General features: G+C 36.1%; 1 protein-coding gene across 3 annotated transcripts in view; it reads left to right on the top strand.

The window, feature by feature from the left end:
* LOC127437845 (cytosolic arginine sensor for mTORC1 subunit 1-like) overlaps positions 1–12,427 on the top strand; it is a 32,669-nt gene extending 20,242 nt beyond the window's left edge. Inside the window, exons 5-10 of one of the 3 annotated variants that reach the window (XM_051693065.1) lie at positions 1,504–1,639; positions 1,947–2,070; positions 2,545–2,655; positions 2,740–2,822; positions 4,706–4,800; positions 11,911–12,427. In XM_051693065.1, the coding sequence (XP_051549025.1) occupies positions 1,504–1,639; positions 1,947–2,070; positions 2,545–2,655; positions 2,740–2,822; positions 4,706–4,800; positions 11,911–11,979 (618 nt within the window). In that variant the 3' untranslated portion in view covers positions 11,980–12,427. The remainder of the gene's footprint in view (positions 1–1,503; positions 1,640–1,946; positions 2,071–2,544; positions 2,656–2,739; positions 2,823–4,705; positions 4,801–11,910) is intronic. The other 2 variants (XM_051693067.1, XM_051693068.1) reach the window with 2 other exon arrangements.
* The last annotated feature ends 6,920 nt before the right edge of the window (positions 12,428–19,347 follow it).

A 19,347-nucleotide genomic window follows, 5' to 3' on the forward strand; every position in this document is an offset into this window, starting at 1 on the left:
AAATGATCTTATCAAATTTTGAGTTTCCAACTTGTTGTTGTTATTATTATTATTATTATTATTATACTATGTAACACAATTTTTGTTCCTGGGTAGTAAGTGTTATTTCCTAATTGCTTATGCCTCAAAAGTATAGAAAATGGCTATTATTCCCCACAAACTTTACTTTTGTGACCAGGACAGTGATATTTTGAAATGTACCTATTTCCAATGAGAAAACGGGCAAATTTGCGTCTTTTCGTTCACATAAAGTCAGAAAAAAACAACATGTGAATCCAAAATCCTTTATCTGTGGTCTGAAGACACCGGCTTTGAAGTCTTGAAGGTACTTGAAGGCTGCCGACTCCTTATCTAGAGCTTTGACAAATTGTTTCATAAGGCCCTATTTGATGTGCAATGGTGGAATCAGCACCTTCCGGGGGTCCACCAGTGGCTCCCACTTGACGTTGTTCCTCCCCACAGAGAACTCGGTCTGCTGTGGCCAGTCCCGCCTGTGGTAGTGCGCCTTGGTGTCCCTACTGTCCCAAAGGCAAAGATAGCAGGGAAACTTGGTAAAACCGCCTTGGAGACCCATCAGGAATGCCACCATTTTGAAGTCTCCTATGACCTCCCAGCCGTACTCATCATACTTCAAGGCGTCCAGCAAGGTGTTGATGCTGTTGTAATCCTCTTTGAGGTTTCCTCAAAACCTGAGGTTGAGTGAGCCAGGGGAAGAGACGGGTACTTGTTACCATTATGGACCAGCGCGGCTTTGAATAATACTTTAGTATAAATACATGTTAATTTAGATTCATATGTTGTTGTTTTTTTTGTTCGTTCTTTATATGAACGAAAAGACACAAATTCGCCCGTTTTCTCATTGGAAATAGGTCCGTTTCAAAATATCACTGTCCTTGTCACAAAAGCAAAGTTTGTGGGGAATAATAGCCATTTTCTATACTTTTGAGACATAAGCAATTAGGAAATAACGCTTACTACCCAGGAACAAAATCTGTTACACAGTGTTATTATATTTTGGCTGTAATGGCTTTGTGCAGTGGTTTACCAACCAAAGGAAGCAACAATGGGCTGAGCCCATAGACAAAGGTATTTTGTAAATAACGTATTAAGGAAATGCTGACGCGCATAAATATGAGACATCAAACAACTATTGTAAATGATTCACAAAATAATGGCACTTTTTTTTTTTTTTTTAGTTGATGTGTAAAGGAAGTTGTGTAATGTTAGTTGGTCTTTGTGTATTGTAATTGTTTTTATACCCCTACTGACAAAGGTTGTCAAAAGAAGTTTGATACTGAATTTTGATATCCAATTTAATTAATTGTCTAATTGACCTATTGCTGTATATGTGTAAGAGCCAATCGAATTTATGCTTGCGGCTAATTCTTTGTGTGTGTGACTTATTTATTTGTTTGTACTTTAGAGAGTGCTGGTAGTTTTTTTTAGGTACAGAAATGATACCATATCGTATATAGTAAAAGTGTTGATTTTCTTTTGACGTAGGTGCGAGAGAAAGACTTGTCAGTGGTGGTGGAGACTCTAGAGGTGGAGTTTAATATTTTCAGAGAGGAGGGGGGTGAGCCTGTGCCCGTTCACAGGCAGGACGACTGGAACGGCCTCCAGCGGAATGGCAGAGAGGGTGAGACTGAAATTAAAGAGGGACACATTCTGACTTATCCACAAAGACATACACTGCAAGAAGATTTATTGTGTTGTGTCTTTAAAATTCTGAAACTGTCTTGTTTTTATGTTTTTTATTTTTACTACAGTTTCAGAATTCTTTGCTAAAATCTGTTGTATGTTTTCTGAGACAGGCTCATTCTATTTGTTGTGGTTTCATCACCAGACACATTAACAGAGTGTACATTAAACAAGTGATAGTGCCCTACTGCACTTGTTAATTTGTGACATTAAAGAGTCGTGTGTGTGTGTGTGTGTGTGTTCAGTACTACATGCAACGGTTCATCCGGTCTTGATCCCAGAAAATCAGTTCTGTGTAATGAGTCTAGATCCGGACACTCTGCCAGCGATTGCCACCACCCTCATAGACGTTCTGTTCTACTCGAACAGGTAAGAATCATTCTGCCATAAACTCATGCAGTAATGTTGTCTGCATGTTAAAAACTAAAGTGAAAACTCAGCACCATTAGCAGACCAATATTGGTCTACTATTTCACTGCCACAGGTGGTTCTTGAGTCATCAAAATTTACATACTTTTGACTCTGTGCTATAAACCTGCTGATATTACTGTATACAAGACTTTGTTTAGATCAAAAACAGGGATGCGTCCCTAGAAACAGAATTGAAATGACAAATATAGGCAAGGCCTTCTTTGCCTTACATTTAAAAATAACAAAGTATGCAGACATATTCGAAGTTGTAAATCTATTTTTTTTATATATATATATATATATATATATATATATATATATATATATATATATATATATATATATATATATATATAAAAGTTGGCCTTTTGCATCCTTATAAGCTACTGTGTGCTATTTCTGACATTGTTTTTCTTGCAATATCTCCTACAGTCCAAAAGAGGGCGCCAGTGTGGATCAGAAAATTGAAGGCATCAAGTTCTTCTCCTTCTCTCTGATTGATGGATACATTTCATTGGTGATGGACACGGAAGCACAGAAACAGTAAGACCCTCATATGGAGATGGTTCAGGTGTATCAAGGCTTTGTTATGGCCACATTTGTATCTGAGAAAATGTCTCTTTTTAGATTTCCTGCTGATCTTCTTTTCACCAGCAGTTCTGGTGAGCTCTGGAGGATGGTGAGGATAGGAGGACAGCCTCTTGGATTCGGTGAGCTGCATTGTCTTACAGTTTTATTACAAATGAGATTTTCCTTGGTCTTTTAAAATAAAAGTTTGATCTATTATGTTGACATACTCTATAGTTCACAACACATAGCTCCTTCCTCAATCCACCCAGACCATTAATGAAAACTAAGCTGCAAAAACAGCATTCATTAGCCAATCACAACAAAGGTCATTTAGATATGTCAGGTTCCAATTACCTGCTTAGTATCTATGTTGGTAGTAAATAGCTGGGCAGCTCACTGGGTTGAGCATGTCATGGATATGGTGCCTGTGTGATCCAATCATTTAAAGGGATAGTTGTCTCAAAAATGAAAATTCTCTCATGATTTACTCACCCTCCTGGCATCCCAGATGTGTATTACATTTACATTTACATTATATTTTATCCAAAGCGACTTACAAAAGAGGAAAACATAAGCGAATCATCTTAAGGAGACAGTGGTACGAAAAAGTGCCATATTACAAAGTTTCACTAGGATCAGAATAGTATTCAAAACAGATTAAAGTGCAACAAGTTTTTGGATTTTTCCCCTTTTTCACCCAATTTGGAATGCCCAATTCCCAATGCGCTTTTAAATCCTCGTGATCACGTAGTGATTCGCCTCAATCTGGGTGGCGGAGGATGAATCCCAGCTGCCTCCGCGTCTAAGACCGCCAACCCGCGCATCTTATCACGTGACTTGAGCGCGTTGCCACGGAGACATAGCGCGTGTGGAGGCTTCACGCCATCCACCGCAGCATCCACGCTCAACTCCCCACGCGCCCCACCGAGAACGGACCACAATATAGCGACCACGAGGAGGTTACTCCATGTGACTCTACCCTCCCTAGCAACCAGGCCAATTTGGTTGCTTAGGATACTTGGCTGGAGTCATTTAGCTAGTGAACTAGCGAACTCCAGGGGTGGTAGCCAGCGCCTTTTACCACTGCGCTACCCAGGCCCCAACAAGCACTTATAAAAAAAAAAATTTTTTTTTTTTTTTTTTTTAGTGACTGGTTAAGTGCTCATGGAAAAGATGTGTTTTAGTCGTTTTTTTGAAGACCGAAAGTGAGATGTGTATAACTTTCTTTTTTTCTGCAGAACAAAACTGAAGATTTTTTTAGAAGAACATTTCAGCTCTGTAGGTCCTCACAATACAAGTGAATGGGTGCCAACATTTTGAAGCTCCAAAATCCACATAAAGGCAGCATTAAAATAATCCATAAGACTCCAGTGGTTAAATCCATGTGTTCAGACACGATTTGGTAGGTGTGGGTGAGAAACGGATCAAATTTTAAGTCATTTATTCTCATAAATTGTCCTCCCTGCCTAGTAGGGGGCGATATGCATGAAGAATATGAATCACCAAAAACAGGAGGAGGAGAAAGTGTTAAATAAATTAAACATTGATCTGTTTCTCACCCACACCTATCATATCACTTCAGAAGATATGGATTTAACCACCAGAGTTGTCTGGATTACTTTTATGTTGCCCTTTATGTGGATTTTGGAGCTTCAAAATTTTGGCACCCATTCACTTGCATTGTATCGACCTTCAGAGCTGAGATATTCTTCTAAAAAACTTTGTGTTCTGCAGAGATAGATAGTCATACACATCTAGGAAGGCATGAGGGTGAGTAAATTATGAGAGAATTTTCATTTTTGGGTGAACTATCCCTTTAAGGCCTTTGCGCACCAAACGCAAATTTCTTTGTGGTCAACATTTGAATCGAAACAATGGATTCCTAATGGGCCATTCACACCTGTAGCAATAGTCTTGACAATAGCAGATGCTCTATAAGTGATAGATGAACATACTGTACACAATAGATTAAATCGGAAAAATGCACGAATTCCAATTATTGACTTACCTCTGTCTTTTTCAGATGAATGTGGAATAGTGGCTCAAATCTCTCAGCCCCTTGCAGACAGTGATATATCAGCTTATTACATCAGTACCTTTAGTTTTGACCATGCTCTGGTATGTCTCTTTTTTTCCTCTGATTTTTGGGAATGTTGACTCTTTGATACATGCTTTTTCAATGGCTAGTGCTGACATCTAGAGATCAAGGTAGCCATTGGCCGATATAATGCTGATAAGTATATAAAATACAATTTAATGATAGCAAATTTGTTCACAAAATGTTTACAATTAAGAGAATATTTTACACAATATTTACTAAAATTCACTAAAATATTTGTAATGTTTGGATTAGTGTAAATATTTCCAATATTTCAAGCAATACTTGAATACAGAAAATTTGCATCATCCTCACACAAGTCAGGTAGATTTTGGAACTGACACTAGGCGGAAAATTTAATTGGCATGTTTATTGGCTGATGATCTCAAAAACAGCTGATTAATCTATTTGTCTATCACTAGCCCTGTGTTCCAGTGAGTTTTCTTTTTATGTAATTATTAGGGCTGTCCTTTAATGCGTTAATTTTGGCTACGTCCACACTAATGTGTTTTCATTTGAAAAGCATATTTTTTCTCATTTTAGCCTTCTGTCCACAGTGAGACTGCGTTTTCGACAGTGAAAACTGAGCTTTTCGAAAACGCGCTCCCAAGTTTATACATTTGAAAACATAGTCTACGTACTGTAGTGTGGACTGGAAAAACGGAGACATTGGAAATCGATGACGTACTGTATTTATTGTCATGTGACGCATCATGTGGTCCATTCAACCCAAAGCAGTCCAGATGGCGACCCATGTTGTTGTGGCGTTGTTGTGCCTGGTGTCCACTTTGATGTTACATTGTACAGCCTTTCATTCCTTCAAAGGTGATGGGCAGCTTACTCGAAATTGTTGTCCGGTGGTGGAACACCAGGATAATTGCATTTTAGACAGTTTTGCATGCGCAGTAAGGGGATTTAAGCGTTGCCATATGTTTCAGTGTGGACAAGCAACCTTTCGAAAATGTTTGAAAATGGCAGTGTGGAAAGGAGGGCATTTTGAAAACATTCTCCTATCAAAGGAGCACTTCAGGCTTGAATTACATGTGTTTTTAAGTGCTACGTCAATAGGTGGCAGCACGCCTCAACAAACCTCACAAGCAGCACGGCCACTGAACACACACTGAGGAGGAAGCACAACAGAATACAGGAATACTGAGACGTGATTTTCAAAGTTTCAACTACTTTTAACTTGACACAGTGTCCTACAAATGTGCCGTTCATGATGCTGAATACCAGTAAGACGCCCAAGCGCGTCCATCTGAGGCACGCACAGGTACATAAAGCGACAACTATAAATAGCGCAGACGGAACATAAGAACACGTCCTCTGAGAACTGGACACATTGACGAAAACAGATTGCTGTCAACTGTAGGCTTGTTCAATGATAGGAGTATAAAACAAACAATATATTTAGTTCTTAAGCCACTGTTTGTGTTGTCCAATCAATGCTTTATTCATCTGCACAATAATGTCATTTATTTCAAACTGAATTTCAATCCGTAATATATATATTTATAATAGGCCCTACATAGTATATTTATAAATATTTAAATTATTATGCATTTTTTTAGATGAGTTATCTTTATCTGGGGGGGGGATCTCAGCAAATAAAGATGTATGCGATTAATTGCCGATTAATTAATCGGATTAATCGCATGTCCTGTATTTAATTCGATTTAAAATGTTTATTTAAATAAAATGGCCAACTTCATTGTCTTGCTTTTGTTAATTTCATGGGTAACAATTTATGCATCCTCAATACACACAATTAAATAATATTTTTACACTTTTTGCATAATTTGGCAAAATTATAACTTGATTGGAAATAACGGCCAATAAAATATTCCACTCACAGTTGACAATTACCTTTTTTTATTTCGTCTTCAAGCATCAGTTGTCTTATATTTCATCTCAAGCATGCTCTTCACTGACTATTTTGCCAACTTGGTACACAAGTACACAAACTTAAAAAAATAAAAATAAAAAAAAATTTAATTTCTGTTCTGTCATATTTAATTAGAATTATTATTTCACAGTTCATGTTAATCAGTATTGAGTACAATTTGCACATTTTGAGCCAGAAAGCATGTGCAAACTTCCTTTTACTTTTGAGTTGCTGTGTTCTAGCAGATGTAAAGCCTGTTTTAAATGTCCAGTGTAAAGGGCAGGTCAAACAGAACATGTTCTTCCATTCAGAACTGCTAAAAGAAACACAACGGAATGAACAAAACAGAATTATGTTTTGATGTTTTAAATGAGGCGGTTAAACCTCAAGCCTTAATTTTTAGTAATTGAAAGTAATTTCTGAAATCTTTTCTATGTGTTAACGTACAGTGTAGCAGCAAGTATTTTGTGACAGCATGACACTTGTGTGGAGACACAAGAAAAAGATGAATTATGCAATTAGGAGAGATTCTCTCAAGAGCTATCACTTACCCAGAAAGATGGGGATCAGTCATCAGAGTTTTTAGGAAGTTTTTCACGCAAAAATATATATGCCATTCACAGAACTGCTATATATAGTGCACTGTTGATGATGTAACCCATCAGTACAAGCCATCAACAGTGAACTCCCCACCAACATAATCATACTCCAATGTTTCACTGTATAGACATGAGGAAACTGGAATGCAAATAGACCTGGCTTGGGCATGACTTTTGCTCAGCAATGTTATTGTTGCCTAGAAACGCATTTGTATTTGTCAGCTGGTCCATTATGCTCTTAATGAGGGATGAGAATCGTAAGAAATTAAACTATTCTAGTTACGATTTTGATTCCATATTTGTTCCATTTAACAATTCTTTTAGTATTTGAGGAAGAAATAATAAAAAAATCTCTCAATCTCTTGCCAAAAGATGAGACTTAATGACTTTCACAAACATTTTAGAGGTGGTATTATTGCTTTATGATAATTTGTCCTAACTATATATTAAATCAAAATAAAACAAATGAAAAAAGTGGTAGCCTATATCATTTCATTTCATTAAAACAAAACTAATTTTTCTGTACCCTTTTAACTACACATTGTCATATGAATAACCAGTTAGTAACTACTCCCAATTAACAATTTTTGGTTCCCAGAACGTTCTAGATACGTTCTTGCAACATTAGGAATTGGTTCCCAAAAGAAAACCAAATGGGAACAAAACTCTTAACATTAGGGGAATGTTCTTTGCTTGCTGGTATGTCTCACAAGCCGTATTTACAATATAACACTATTCCTGATTCATTTCATTTGGACATGGAGAACAGAATAACTTGTGGTTCAGTAAGTGAATCATATTCAGGAACCACTCCAACTGTTCATATAGATGTATTTGATAGAGTTGGGGTACTCAAGTTCGGACTCGAGTCCAATTTTAATGGTGCATTTTTACTCTGACTTGACTCGGACTCAAGCCTTCCGGACTTGGGATTTTTTTTCAGAGTCCGGTTGAGTCTATGGCATTTGTGATGCAATGAAAAACAAAGAAACAACGTAACATAGGGTAACCATACGTCCACTTTTCCCCAGACATGTCTTCTTTTTCAGACCTGAAAAAAGCGTCCGGTCGGGATTTCAAAATTGCCTCTAAATTGGGGGCCTGGGTAGCTCAGCGAGTATTGTCGCTGACTACCTCCCCTGGAGTCGCGAGTTCGAATCCAGGGTGTGCTGAGTGACTCCAGCCAGGTGTCCTAAGCAACCAAATTGGCCCGGTTGCTAGGGAGGGTTGAGTCACATGGGGTAACCTCCTCGTGGTCGTGATTAGTGGTTCTCGCTCTCAATGGGGCGTGTGGTAAGTTGTGTGTGGATCGCGGAGAATAGCATGAGCCTCCACATGCAGAGTCTCCGCAGTGTCATGCACAACGGTCTCAGATTGACAGTCTAAGAAGCGGAGGCAACTGAGACTTGTCCTCCGCCACCCGGATTGAGGTGAGTAACTGCGTCACCACGAGGACCTACTAAGTAGTGGGAATTGGGCATTCCAAATTGGGAGAAAAGGGGATACAAATTTAATAAATAAATAAATTGCCTCTAATTTGGCTTTGTCTTCATAATGAAGTGCTCTCTACAGTTAGTATCGTACATTCTGTGTATTTGATACTGCGCATCCTTTTTCACGCGTAAATATCCTTACATGTGATTTATTCTGGCTGAGAACAGCGCGCACTCTTTCAAAGTACTTTTTAAACTCTTTCTTCCCACGCGCTCATGCTGTATATGTGTGCGGGAAAGAGATCGGCATTCGCCAGACGTGCTCTGCCGCTCTCATCCAGAAATATCAACGCAAGTACACTTTAAAAAGTACATTCCCTAACTCTGCAAATTATTAAATAGAACACATGTTTTATCAGACTCACGTTTACTACGCAGTCATTTCTAACTGAAAATGTTGACTATATTGAGACAAAATCAAATTTACTGCGTATGAGGGACATTTAAACTAATATGACGGATGAAATAGACCATGATGGAAATTGTACAACTCAGTCCGTCACGTATTTGTAGTGCAACCTCTGTGTGTTACCTGTAAAGCTGGCACTTGCGTTTCAATGGCAAAAAAGTCTGAAAATACAATGAAGAACACAAGTGAGGGGAGAAGTCTCTATTCACCTCTTATCCATAATAAATATAATGTGAAAAGAAGGAAACGTCAGCCCAAGGTGAATTTGTCAAAAATCTGATCTTGACTTTAGGGAAGTAGGCTACACCTGGACACAGCAGGAGGAATGAAAAGTGTGAAGTGTAGTATTGTAGTATATAAATTATTTTTTTTAATGTGTTTTTGCATTTATATTGACAAATTGTTTTTCTTAGTTGTGAAGGTTAAAATAAGCTTAAAATATTGATAGATGTTGAGTTTATGGTTACAGTTTTAATTCAGATTCTTGAACAGATTAATTCGGACTCGGCCTGTTATGGACTCGGTCTTGAGGCCGACTCGGCCCCTTTTGGACTCGGACTCGATTGTTTAAAGACTCGATTCTGACTTGACTAAGGTGGACTTGAACCCAACACTAGTATTTGATTCATAAAAAATAAATAAAAAAAATTACTCATAGGATTCCTCCTGGAATCGGAATTTATTGGTTGCGTGTGTGCTTTTGACTCACTAAAAAGTACCAGCTCATAAGAGTCAATTGTAAGGAATCATGCAACACTGATCACTCTCTTTATACTTTTGACTCACTGAAAAGATTCATTTTTTTGGGAATTGGACAACTCTGGTCACTCTGTTTGCATTTGGCTTCTTACTCACTTAATAGAACCGGCTGAAAAGATTCACTAATTCGGGAATCGGAGTCTGCTGATCACGCTGTATACTTTTGACTCTCTGAAAAGTACCACCTCATGGGAGTCATTTGTTTGGGAATCGGACTATATTGGTTGTGTGTATGCTTTTGACTCACTGAAAAGAACTGGCTGAAAAGATTCATTAGTTCGGGAATCAGACAACTCTGGTCACTCTGTATGCCTTTGACTCACGTAACAGAACTGGCTGAAAAGATTCATTAGTTCGGGAATCGGACAACACTGGTCACTCTGTATGCTTTTGACTCAACAGAACTGGCTGAAAAGATTCAATCGTTCAGGAATCAGACAACACTGGTCACTCTGTATGCTTTTGACTCACGTAAAAGAACCGGCTGAAAAGATTAATTATTTTGGGAATCGAACAACATTGGTCACTCTGTATGCATTTGACTTGCTGAAAAAAACAGTCTCATAGGAGTCATTTGTTTGGGAATCAGACTATATTGGTTGTGTGTATGCTTTTGTCTCACTGAAAAGAACCGGTTGAAAAGATACATTAGTTCGGGAATCGGACAACACTGGTCACTCTGTATGCTTTTGACTCAACAGAACTGGCTGAAAAGATTAATTCATTCGGGAATCGGACACTCTGTATGCTTTTGACTCACTTAAAAGAACCGGCTGAAAAGATTCATTCATTCGGGAATCGGACTACACTGATCACCCTGTATACTTTTGACTCCCTGAAAAGAACCGGCTCATAGGAGTAATTTGTTTGGGAATCGGACTATATTGGTTGGGTGTAAGCTTTTTACTCGCTGAAAAGATTCATTAGTTCGGGTATCGGACAACACTGGCTATTCTGTATGCTTTTGACTCACTTAAAAGAACCAGCTGAAAAAAAATTTGTTTGGGAATCGGACTATACTGATCACGCTGTATACTTTTGACTCACTGAAAAGAACTGGCTCATAGGAGTCATTTGTTTGGGAATCGGACTACATTGTTTGTGTGTATGCTTTTGACGCACTAAAAAGAATCGGCTCGAGAGTTTTTTTTTTTTTTTTTTTTTTTTTTGGGAATTGGACAACACTAGTCGTGCTGTATGTTTCGTGCTGTAGATTCGTTAGCATTGCTGTGCCGCTAAATAGCAGTGCAGGAAACTCTGTCAGAGTATCTTATTACAGTGTTCCGTAACGAAACTGAACATCATGAAAATCATCCGATTCAGGGTTTTTTTTTTAATTTTTTTTTTATATTAAATAAGTTTCATATTCAGAAAACGTTCTTGGTTCCCAACCATACTCTTAATCCTTATTAAATGTAAAAAATATCAATACTTGGAACTAATTTGGGATTAAGCCAGAATGATCTCTCTTACAAACGGCTTTTTCTGTTTATAACTGTTCTGTGTCAAATGGGGTCCAGTTAATCTATAATTTGTATCTATTTTGTGGATTGTACTCAGATGCATATATATATATATATATATATATATATATTTATTATACTTTTAATTGTGTTTACATTATTGAATGTTGTATTTTTTTGATTTGGATGTGTCTGGCTGCTGTCGCACAGCATCCATCCATCGATTCATATGCATCATAAGGTGTGTTGAAATCCCAATCATTCCTAAGGGTGAGAGCTAATCATTTTGGAGACGGTATGAATCATCCCGTCTGTTCACACGCAACATGCAAAAGGCTACAGACAATTAGCATGTGTTGATCAGCTGATGGCATGTGACATTCTGTGTTTGACCATGTGAATTCTGGATATTTGGATGAAACTTAGTCATCCTTGTGTTTGTGTACTCAAAACTGCTCTTCTAACACTTAGCCTAAATCTTTGTATCTCTCACTGTTTTTCACATTTTGTTTTCTTTCTCAGGTGCCAGAAGAAGACATTGTGAGCGTGACTGAGATGCTTCAAGCTCAGAGGAAGGATGTGTCCCACTGAAGCCCTCGTTAAATGCATTTTTAGTTTGAGGAGGGTTGAAAAATGCCCCTGCAGTGGATGGTAGATCTTTTCTGTGCCACAAACACAGTATTACCCTCTTATCGTCTAGCCATAACCACAGAGGTGCTACAGTGACAGCATTTAAGAGCCTGGGCTCATTTTTAAGTAAATGGCTAAAATAAAAATAAAAACTCTGGCATTGTGCTTTTGCGGAAACTGCGCTGATCATATTTTGAGAATTTAAGTATTTGTACATGCTGATTTAAATGACAGTGGCATAGCATATATCTTTGCAGAAGCCAGACAGTTTGAAGCACTTTTTTTTGTTGTTGAGTGAATTAGAGGTTATGACGCAGTCATTAGATTTGCAGCCTTTATTACTTCAATGCATTGGTAATAAGCAAATATTGTTGAGATTTCTTCCAGAAATATAACTGTGTAAAATCCATGTTGAGGGTTTATTTGCTGGCATTTATGTTCTGCCCTTTGCAGTGCAAAAACACTATTACTACTGTGAGTATTGTGCACCGGCGGGTCTTCCAGTATTGTTATTTTTATTTTTTCTTAATTAACCTTGTTTAAAGGGATAGTTCACCCCAAAATGAAAATTCTGTCATCATTTAATCGCCCTCATATCATTCCAAAACCAAAACATTTTATCTAGGTCTAATGAAAGACAGAAAGACTTGGGTTTTGGAACAACATTAGGGTGAGTTTGAGACAGAATGTTCATTTTGGGGTGAACTGTCCCTTTAAAAGCAAGGACCAGGAGTTTTACAATTGTAGCAACCTGTAGTGTCATTTAAATATTGCACATAGATAAGCAGTTACTGATGGTGACCTAGAGCAAGTATCTTATTTTTTTTTTTTGAGCATTTCAAACATATCTTGAAAATACCTAAATCTTACTGTTATGAGTGATTATTTTGTGTAAAATCGCAAATAATCAAACAGCAAATGTTTACAGCAAAGTTATTCAGGTGAATCTCATGAAGAACATGTCCAAGTCATCTTTCATGCCAAAGTCAAATAGAAGAAATCATATTTTCCATAAAGAAAATGAAGCCTGGTGTCTTATTAGTTAGGACTTAGTTATGTATTTTTGCATTTTGACCTTAATTTAATGGCAGTTAACACCCCCCTACCTCTTCAATTCTCATTACCATAAATGCACAAAAAAAAATCACATTGCTGTATAATGAAAGAAAAAAAAAATTTTTATATATATATTGATTTTGAAAATATGACTGATCATTCAAAAAAAAAAACTGTCTTTTATTTAAGGATAGTGATCATATGCCAGTCAGTACTGTTCAATCACTTATTAAGAAGTGGAAAATTCGGGGATCTCTTGATACCAAGCCAAGGTCAGGTAGACCAAGAAAGATTTCAGCCACAACTGCCAGAAGAATTGTTCAGGCTACAAAGAAAAACCCACAGGTAACCTCAGGAGAAATACAGGCTGCTCTGGAAAAAGACGGTGTGGTTGTTTCAAGGAGCACAATACTTGTTGACCCCTCTCCAAACATAGCATTTATGGTTGTGACCATAAAGCTCTATTTTGGTCTCGTCGCTCCAAATTACAGTGTGCCAGAAGCTGTGAGGAGTGTCAAGGTGTTGTCAGGCATATTGTAACCGGGCTTTTTTGTGGCATTGGCACAGTAAAGGCTTCTTTCTGGCAACTCGACCATGCAGCTCATTTTTGTTCAAGTATCGTCGTATTGTGCTCCTTGAAACAACCACACTGTCTTTTTCCAGAGCAGCCGGTATTTCTCCTGAGGTTACCTGTGGTTTTTTCTTTGTATCCCGAACAATTCTTCTGGCAGTTGTGGCTGAAATCTTTCTTGGTCTACCTGACCTTGGCTTGGTATCAAGAGATCCCTGAATTTACCACTTCTTAAGTGATTGAACAGTACTGACTGGCATTTTCAAGGCTTTGGATATCTTTTTATATCCTTTTCCATCTTTATAAAGTTCCATTACCTTGTTACACATGTCTTTTGACAGTTCTTTTCTGCTCCTCATGGCTCAGTATCTAGCCTGCTCAGTGCATCCACGTGAGAGCTAACAAACTCATTGACTATTTATACACAGACACTAATTGCAATTTAAAAAGCCACAGGTGTGGAAAATTAACCTTTAATTGCCATTTAAACCTGTGTGTGTCACCTTGTGTGTCTGTAACAAGGCCAAACATTCAAGGGTATGTAAACTTTTGATCAGGGCCATTTGGGTGATTTCTGTTATTATGATTTAAAAAGGAGCCAAAGAACTATGTGATGATAAATGGCTTCATATGATCACTATCCTTAAATAAAAGACAGTTTTTTTTTTTTTTTGCATGATCAGTCATATTTTCAAAGTCAATGCCAAAATCTCACAATTTCTGCTAGGGTATGCAAACTTTTGAGCACAACTGTACATGTTACACTAGTGGGAATTAAATTAGAGAGTAATTCTCACTATTATTTTGAATGTTAATCGCAATAATGTGAATTCCAAAAAAAAAAATATTTAAAAGCATTAGTTATTTTGGAGAATTTGGTTGAGTGCTCACAATGCAAAAAAATCTCGATTCTAAAAATAGTTTTTTTGCTAAATATATATATATATATATATATATATTTTTTTTTTTTTTTTTTTTTTTCTTTCTTTCTTTATCGTGGAGTGAAATGTACCCAGGACAGTTTTCGTGAGATTCACCCATTTATTGCGAACTTAAACTCCCTTTTTTGACAGAGATGGGAATTTTTAGTCTACACGTCTTGAAAGGCCATCAATCAACAAATACGTTAATGTAGGTTTAATCAGCATTTTAGTTCTTTTTTGCCCACAAATCATTGAAATCACTGGGTCATGCCAGTACCACTTAGACAATTGATATTCTTTGAGATAAAGGAAATCTTTTTGCACAACTGTCTGTTTTAATGACAGCACATTTGACTCTGCTCGTGACATTTCTGCCTTTGCTGCCTTTAAAAGAGGCTCAGCATCAGTGTGGCCTTACAATCTCTTATAATATTTGCTTTATGTCAGAGCAGGCTGTTATTTTCTACTTTTGTTCACTATGTGTGAACCAAGCACATGCTCTTAAAGAGAGATTTCTCCAAATGTATATGCACATTTGAAAACAATTGTATTGAAAAAGTTGTTTAGAACATTTATCCTGAAAAGTGCTTTTGATTATTACAGGAGCCACAAAAATGGCTTTTAAAATGATGTATGGAGAACTTTCTCATTCCAGGCATTGATTTAATGAGTTGCTTGGGTAACACTTTACAATAAAGTTCTGGATATTAATATTAGTTTGTGTGTTAGGTATCATAAACTAAAAATATTCTTATCCACACTTAATAATCTCGGTTAATGTTAATTAATAAAAACACAGTTGTTTATCATTAGATAATGTTGGTTCATAATGCAAGAACTAATGTTAACCTATATAACTTTTCATTTGATAAATGTATTCGTTCACATTCAAATGAACATTAAAGGGATAGTTCACACAAAAATGAAAATTCTCTCCTCATTTACTCGTCCTCATGCCATCACAGATGTGTATGACTTTCTTTCTTCAGCAGAACACAAACAAAGATTTTTAAGGAAAATTTCAGCTCTACAGGTCCTCACAATACAAGTGAATGGGTGCCAAAATTTTGAAGCTCCAAAATCCACATAAAGGGAGCATAAAAGTAATCCACATGACTCCAGTGGTTAAATCCATGTGTTCAGAAATGATATGATAGGTGTGGGTGAGAAACAGATCAATATTTAAGTAATTTTTATCATAAATTCTCCTCTCTGCCCAGTAGGGGGCAACATGCATTAAGACTGTGAATCACCAAATACAGAAGAAGAAGAATGGGATAGTGAAACAGAAGTGGAGATTGACTGAGCAGGGAGGAGAATTTATAGTGAAAAAAAAGGACTTAAATATTGATCTGTTTCTCACCCACACCTAACATATCACTTCAGAAGATATTGATTTAACCACTGGAGTCATCTGGAGTACTATTATGTTGCCCTTGTGTGGATTTTGGAGCTTCAAAATTTTGGCACCCATTCACTTGCATTGTATGGAACTATAGAGCTGAGAAATTCTTCTAAAAACCTTCATTTGATTTCTGCAGAAGAAAGAAAGTCCTACACATCTGGGATTGCATGAGAGTGAGTAAATGATGAGAGAATTTTCATTTCTGGGTGAACTGTTCCTTCAACTATGGTTAATAAATGCTGTGAAAGTTCATAACTACATTAACTTATGTAGTTAAGTAATGTTAACAAATAAATACTTATTGTAAGGTGTTACTGTTATCTTTTCACAGCTCTTCAGAAGTTATACTTGAGTATAATTGCACTTGGGTATAATTTCATAGCTGCAGGGGTAGTTTGATTTAATTTGGAAAAAACAAACAAACGTATAAATCAGTAAAGCTTTAAGTAGTATAAGAAAAGTCATTGTTACAAAAAAGCTCAAGGTTTTTGGAAGAGCTGCTGATATAGAAACACTAGGGTCAAAATACAGAACATTAGATAATTATTTAGCATTACTTTTTGCATGTTTTGTATGCAACTGATTACAGGTTTTTTTTTTTCTTTGGGGGGGTGGTGTTTGTTTGTTTGTTTTTGAGTTTACTTAGTTGGAATGTCAATATTTTTTCTTTTTTTCTTTTTCTTTAATTAGCCACTTTTTAGGGCTCCAATGGATATATTTGATCTCTTACTGTACTTTCTGGTCTACAATTTCAGCAAAGACCAAGGCTACATGGTGTGCAAAAATCCATTCGTAAAGGTCAATACTAATAATTCTAAGCATTTGTTATTCTTTCCTGCTTTTTGTAGACTATGCTATGGACATTTATCTAGATAAAAGTCATTTTTGGTAAATTTTATACAGTGTCAATATAATTGCATACCCTGTTTGTGTGCTGCTTATTAAATAAACAACAAAAAAATACTCTATTTCATGAGATTTATAAAAATCATAAATGGCACATAAAGTGGCCGTACACAATACTTCACTACACTTTTTATTTATTAACTATCAAAGCGATTTTATCTCTCCCAAAGGCCCTGAGTTGATCCTTGAGAAATTACACCATGTTTTGGTTTCGTAGCAATATTTGAAATATATATGACTATGGTTAAAAAGTGCAAAATAGTATTGGCTAGCTATTGTGAACTTAAAAATTCAACGGTTTATTAAAAAGTATGAATTATTAATATAATGCTATTTATAAAAATAAAAAGCCTTAAACACATTGTTTTTTAATAGATATCCATAGGCCTAATAATGCATAATAACATAAAACAAATTAACACGTTAAATTTGGTGTTGGTCATATATTTTTTTGCATTATACTCTAAGATATAATAATGAATAGTTATGTATTATAATGTACTGTAACTGTGGTTACAGTTTTCCATGAAAACATACAATTAATATAGGGTGTATTATAAGACATGAAGGCATTGTAATGCATTTAAGTACTTTTATAATGCTATATATATATATATATATATATATATATATATATATAAATACAGGTTTCATAGAAAGTATCGAAAATATTTTTAATACAATAGCATATGATGTATTTGTACATCCCCACTTTATCTTCCCTTTTCTGAAAACAATGCATGTTTTGCTGTTTAACAGTGTTCTCATCATGGGAGAAAAATTCTCTGAATTTCAAGAACTAAATAGTCTCAGGAAAGGGAGGAGACGAGGGAGTTAAGATTTAAGACACAAAACAATCGCCATCGGCACAAGTTTACACCCAGATAAAGGCTAAAACTTACATAAGAAAATAATAATTTTCCAACTCCATCCTTTAAACTTCCCTTGGTGAATAACATCAACAATAGTACACCTTCAATCAAATCAAAGCCATAGATGAATTGTAATAAATTGGTACTGATGACAAGAGCAACATTTGACATTGCATGATTGTACATACTATGTATTGTCCATGTATGTATTTGAGTTTATGATCAGAAAGGATCCTTTGACGTGCATCAAAACTATGGTTGTGCTAAAAAAAAAAAAAAAAAAAGATCACAGAAATTGATCAGGCACAAAAATCAAAAAGAAAATGCATGTGTATTTAGGCACATCATCAAAGAGCTAAACAACAGGTTTTTCTCACTTATTTTGTAACATATCTTATGTATAATTTTATCAATTTTAAAAGATTAGTTTTGTCAATTGCTCATGCATTAAAACACATTTTATTAGCAGCAAAACATCTATAAAATCCATGCTGTTTTCTAATAAATGCCATTAATTGGCTGTATCACTTTACTCTCTCCTCTCCACCAACAGCTGGTGTGTGGTGAGCATGTGCACTATTGCTAGCGTCGTATGTGGATGCTGCACACTGGTAGTGGTTGAGGAGAGTCCCCCATTCATTATGTAAAGCACTTTGAGTGTGGTGTCAAACTGCTCTATAAGTATAACATTCATTAATTCATTCAACTTTCCCAAGCACTATTAATGTGTTTTCCCACAGGTGTGATTTCACTTTATACCAACTGTTTCCCTGGTTAAGTAAATGTTTTTGAAGTGAGTGTTTACATTTTTTATGCTGCTTAATAATTTTAGCTGGTATAATATGCACTGGGACTTATATTTATCAATTGATAAGAACAGTCTTCAATTAAATACTTTAATGAAATTAAACAAATTTATAATTTTTTTTTAACCAAAATTAAATTTAAATATACAGTATACATTTTTTTGTATCAATTTAACAATAATATTTTATACATTTAAAAAAACAATATTTGTATATATTTTGTTAGATTACTCAGTTCAGTTTGATGGAAATTTGTTGTACAACTGAAATGCATCAAAATCTTGATCTTAATCTGCATCTTAAAAATGTGTGTGTAATTACATTGTGTATTAGAAAAAGAGAGAAAAGTCGGCACACCACGGCTCCAAAATGTGAAAAATTTATTTTAATGTTCTCACCTAAGGTGACGTTTCGAGCCCACGGTTCTTCATCAGACAATAAAACCATTCAAAGGTAAGCCCTAGTGGCGGTTCTGGCTTACTTGGTGCCCTAGGCAAGATTACCCCCCAATATGATCGTGCCTGGTAACGTGCATGTAAAATAGCTTAGTGTAAAGCTGACAATTTACACAAGGTTTATTTCTATTTCTTCTGCTCTAAACTTACTTTAAACGTACTTCTCTGTCTGCTCATATGAATGTAACACATCATAAGAAAGTGTTTCACCGCTGTTCAAATGCACTTTGGATCACATCATTTATATGTATAAATGTTTTCCATCTGAAAGGACTAAATATTAAATGGCAATAAAATGCAAAGTAATCTCTACAGTAATCAAAATACTTTTGGAA

Source organism: Myxocyprinus asiaticus, chromosome 4, assembly GCF_019703515.2.
Source record: "Myxocyprinus asiaticus isolate MX2 ecotype Aquarium Trade chromosome 4, UBuf_Myxa_2, whole genome shotgun sequence".
Taxonomy (NCBI): Eukaryota; Metazoa; Chordata; class Actinopteri; order Cypriniformes; family Catostomidae; genus Myxocyprinus; species Myxocyprinus asiaticus.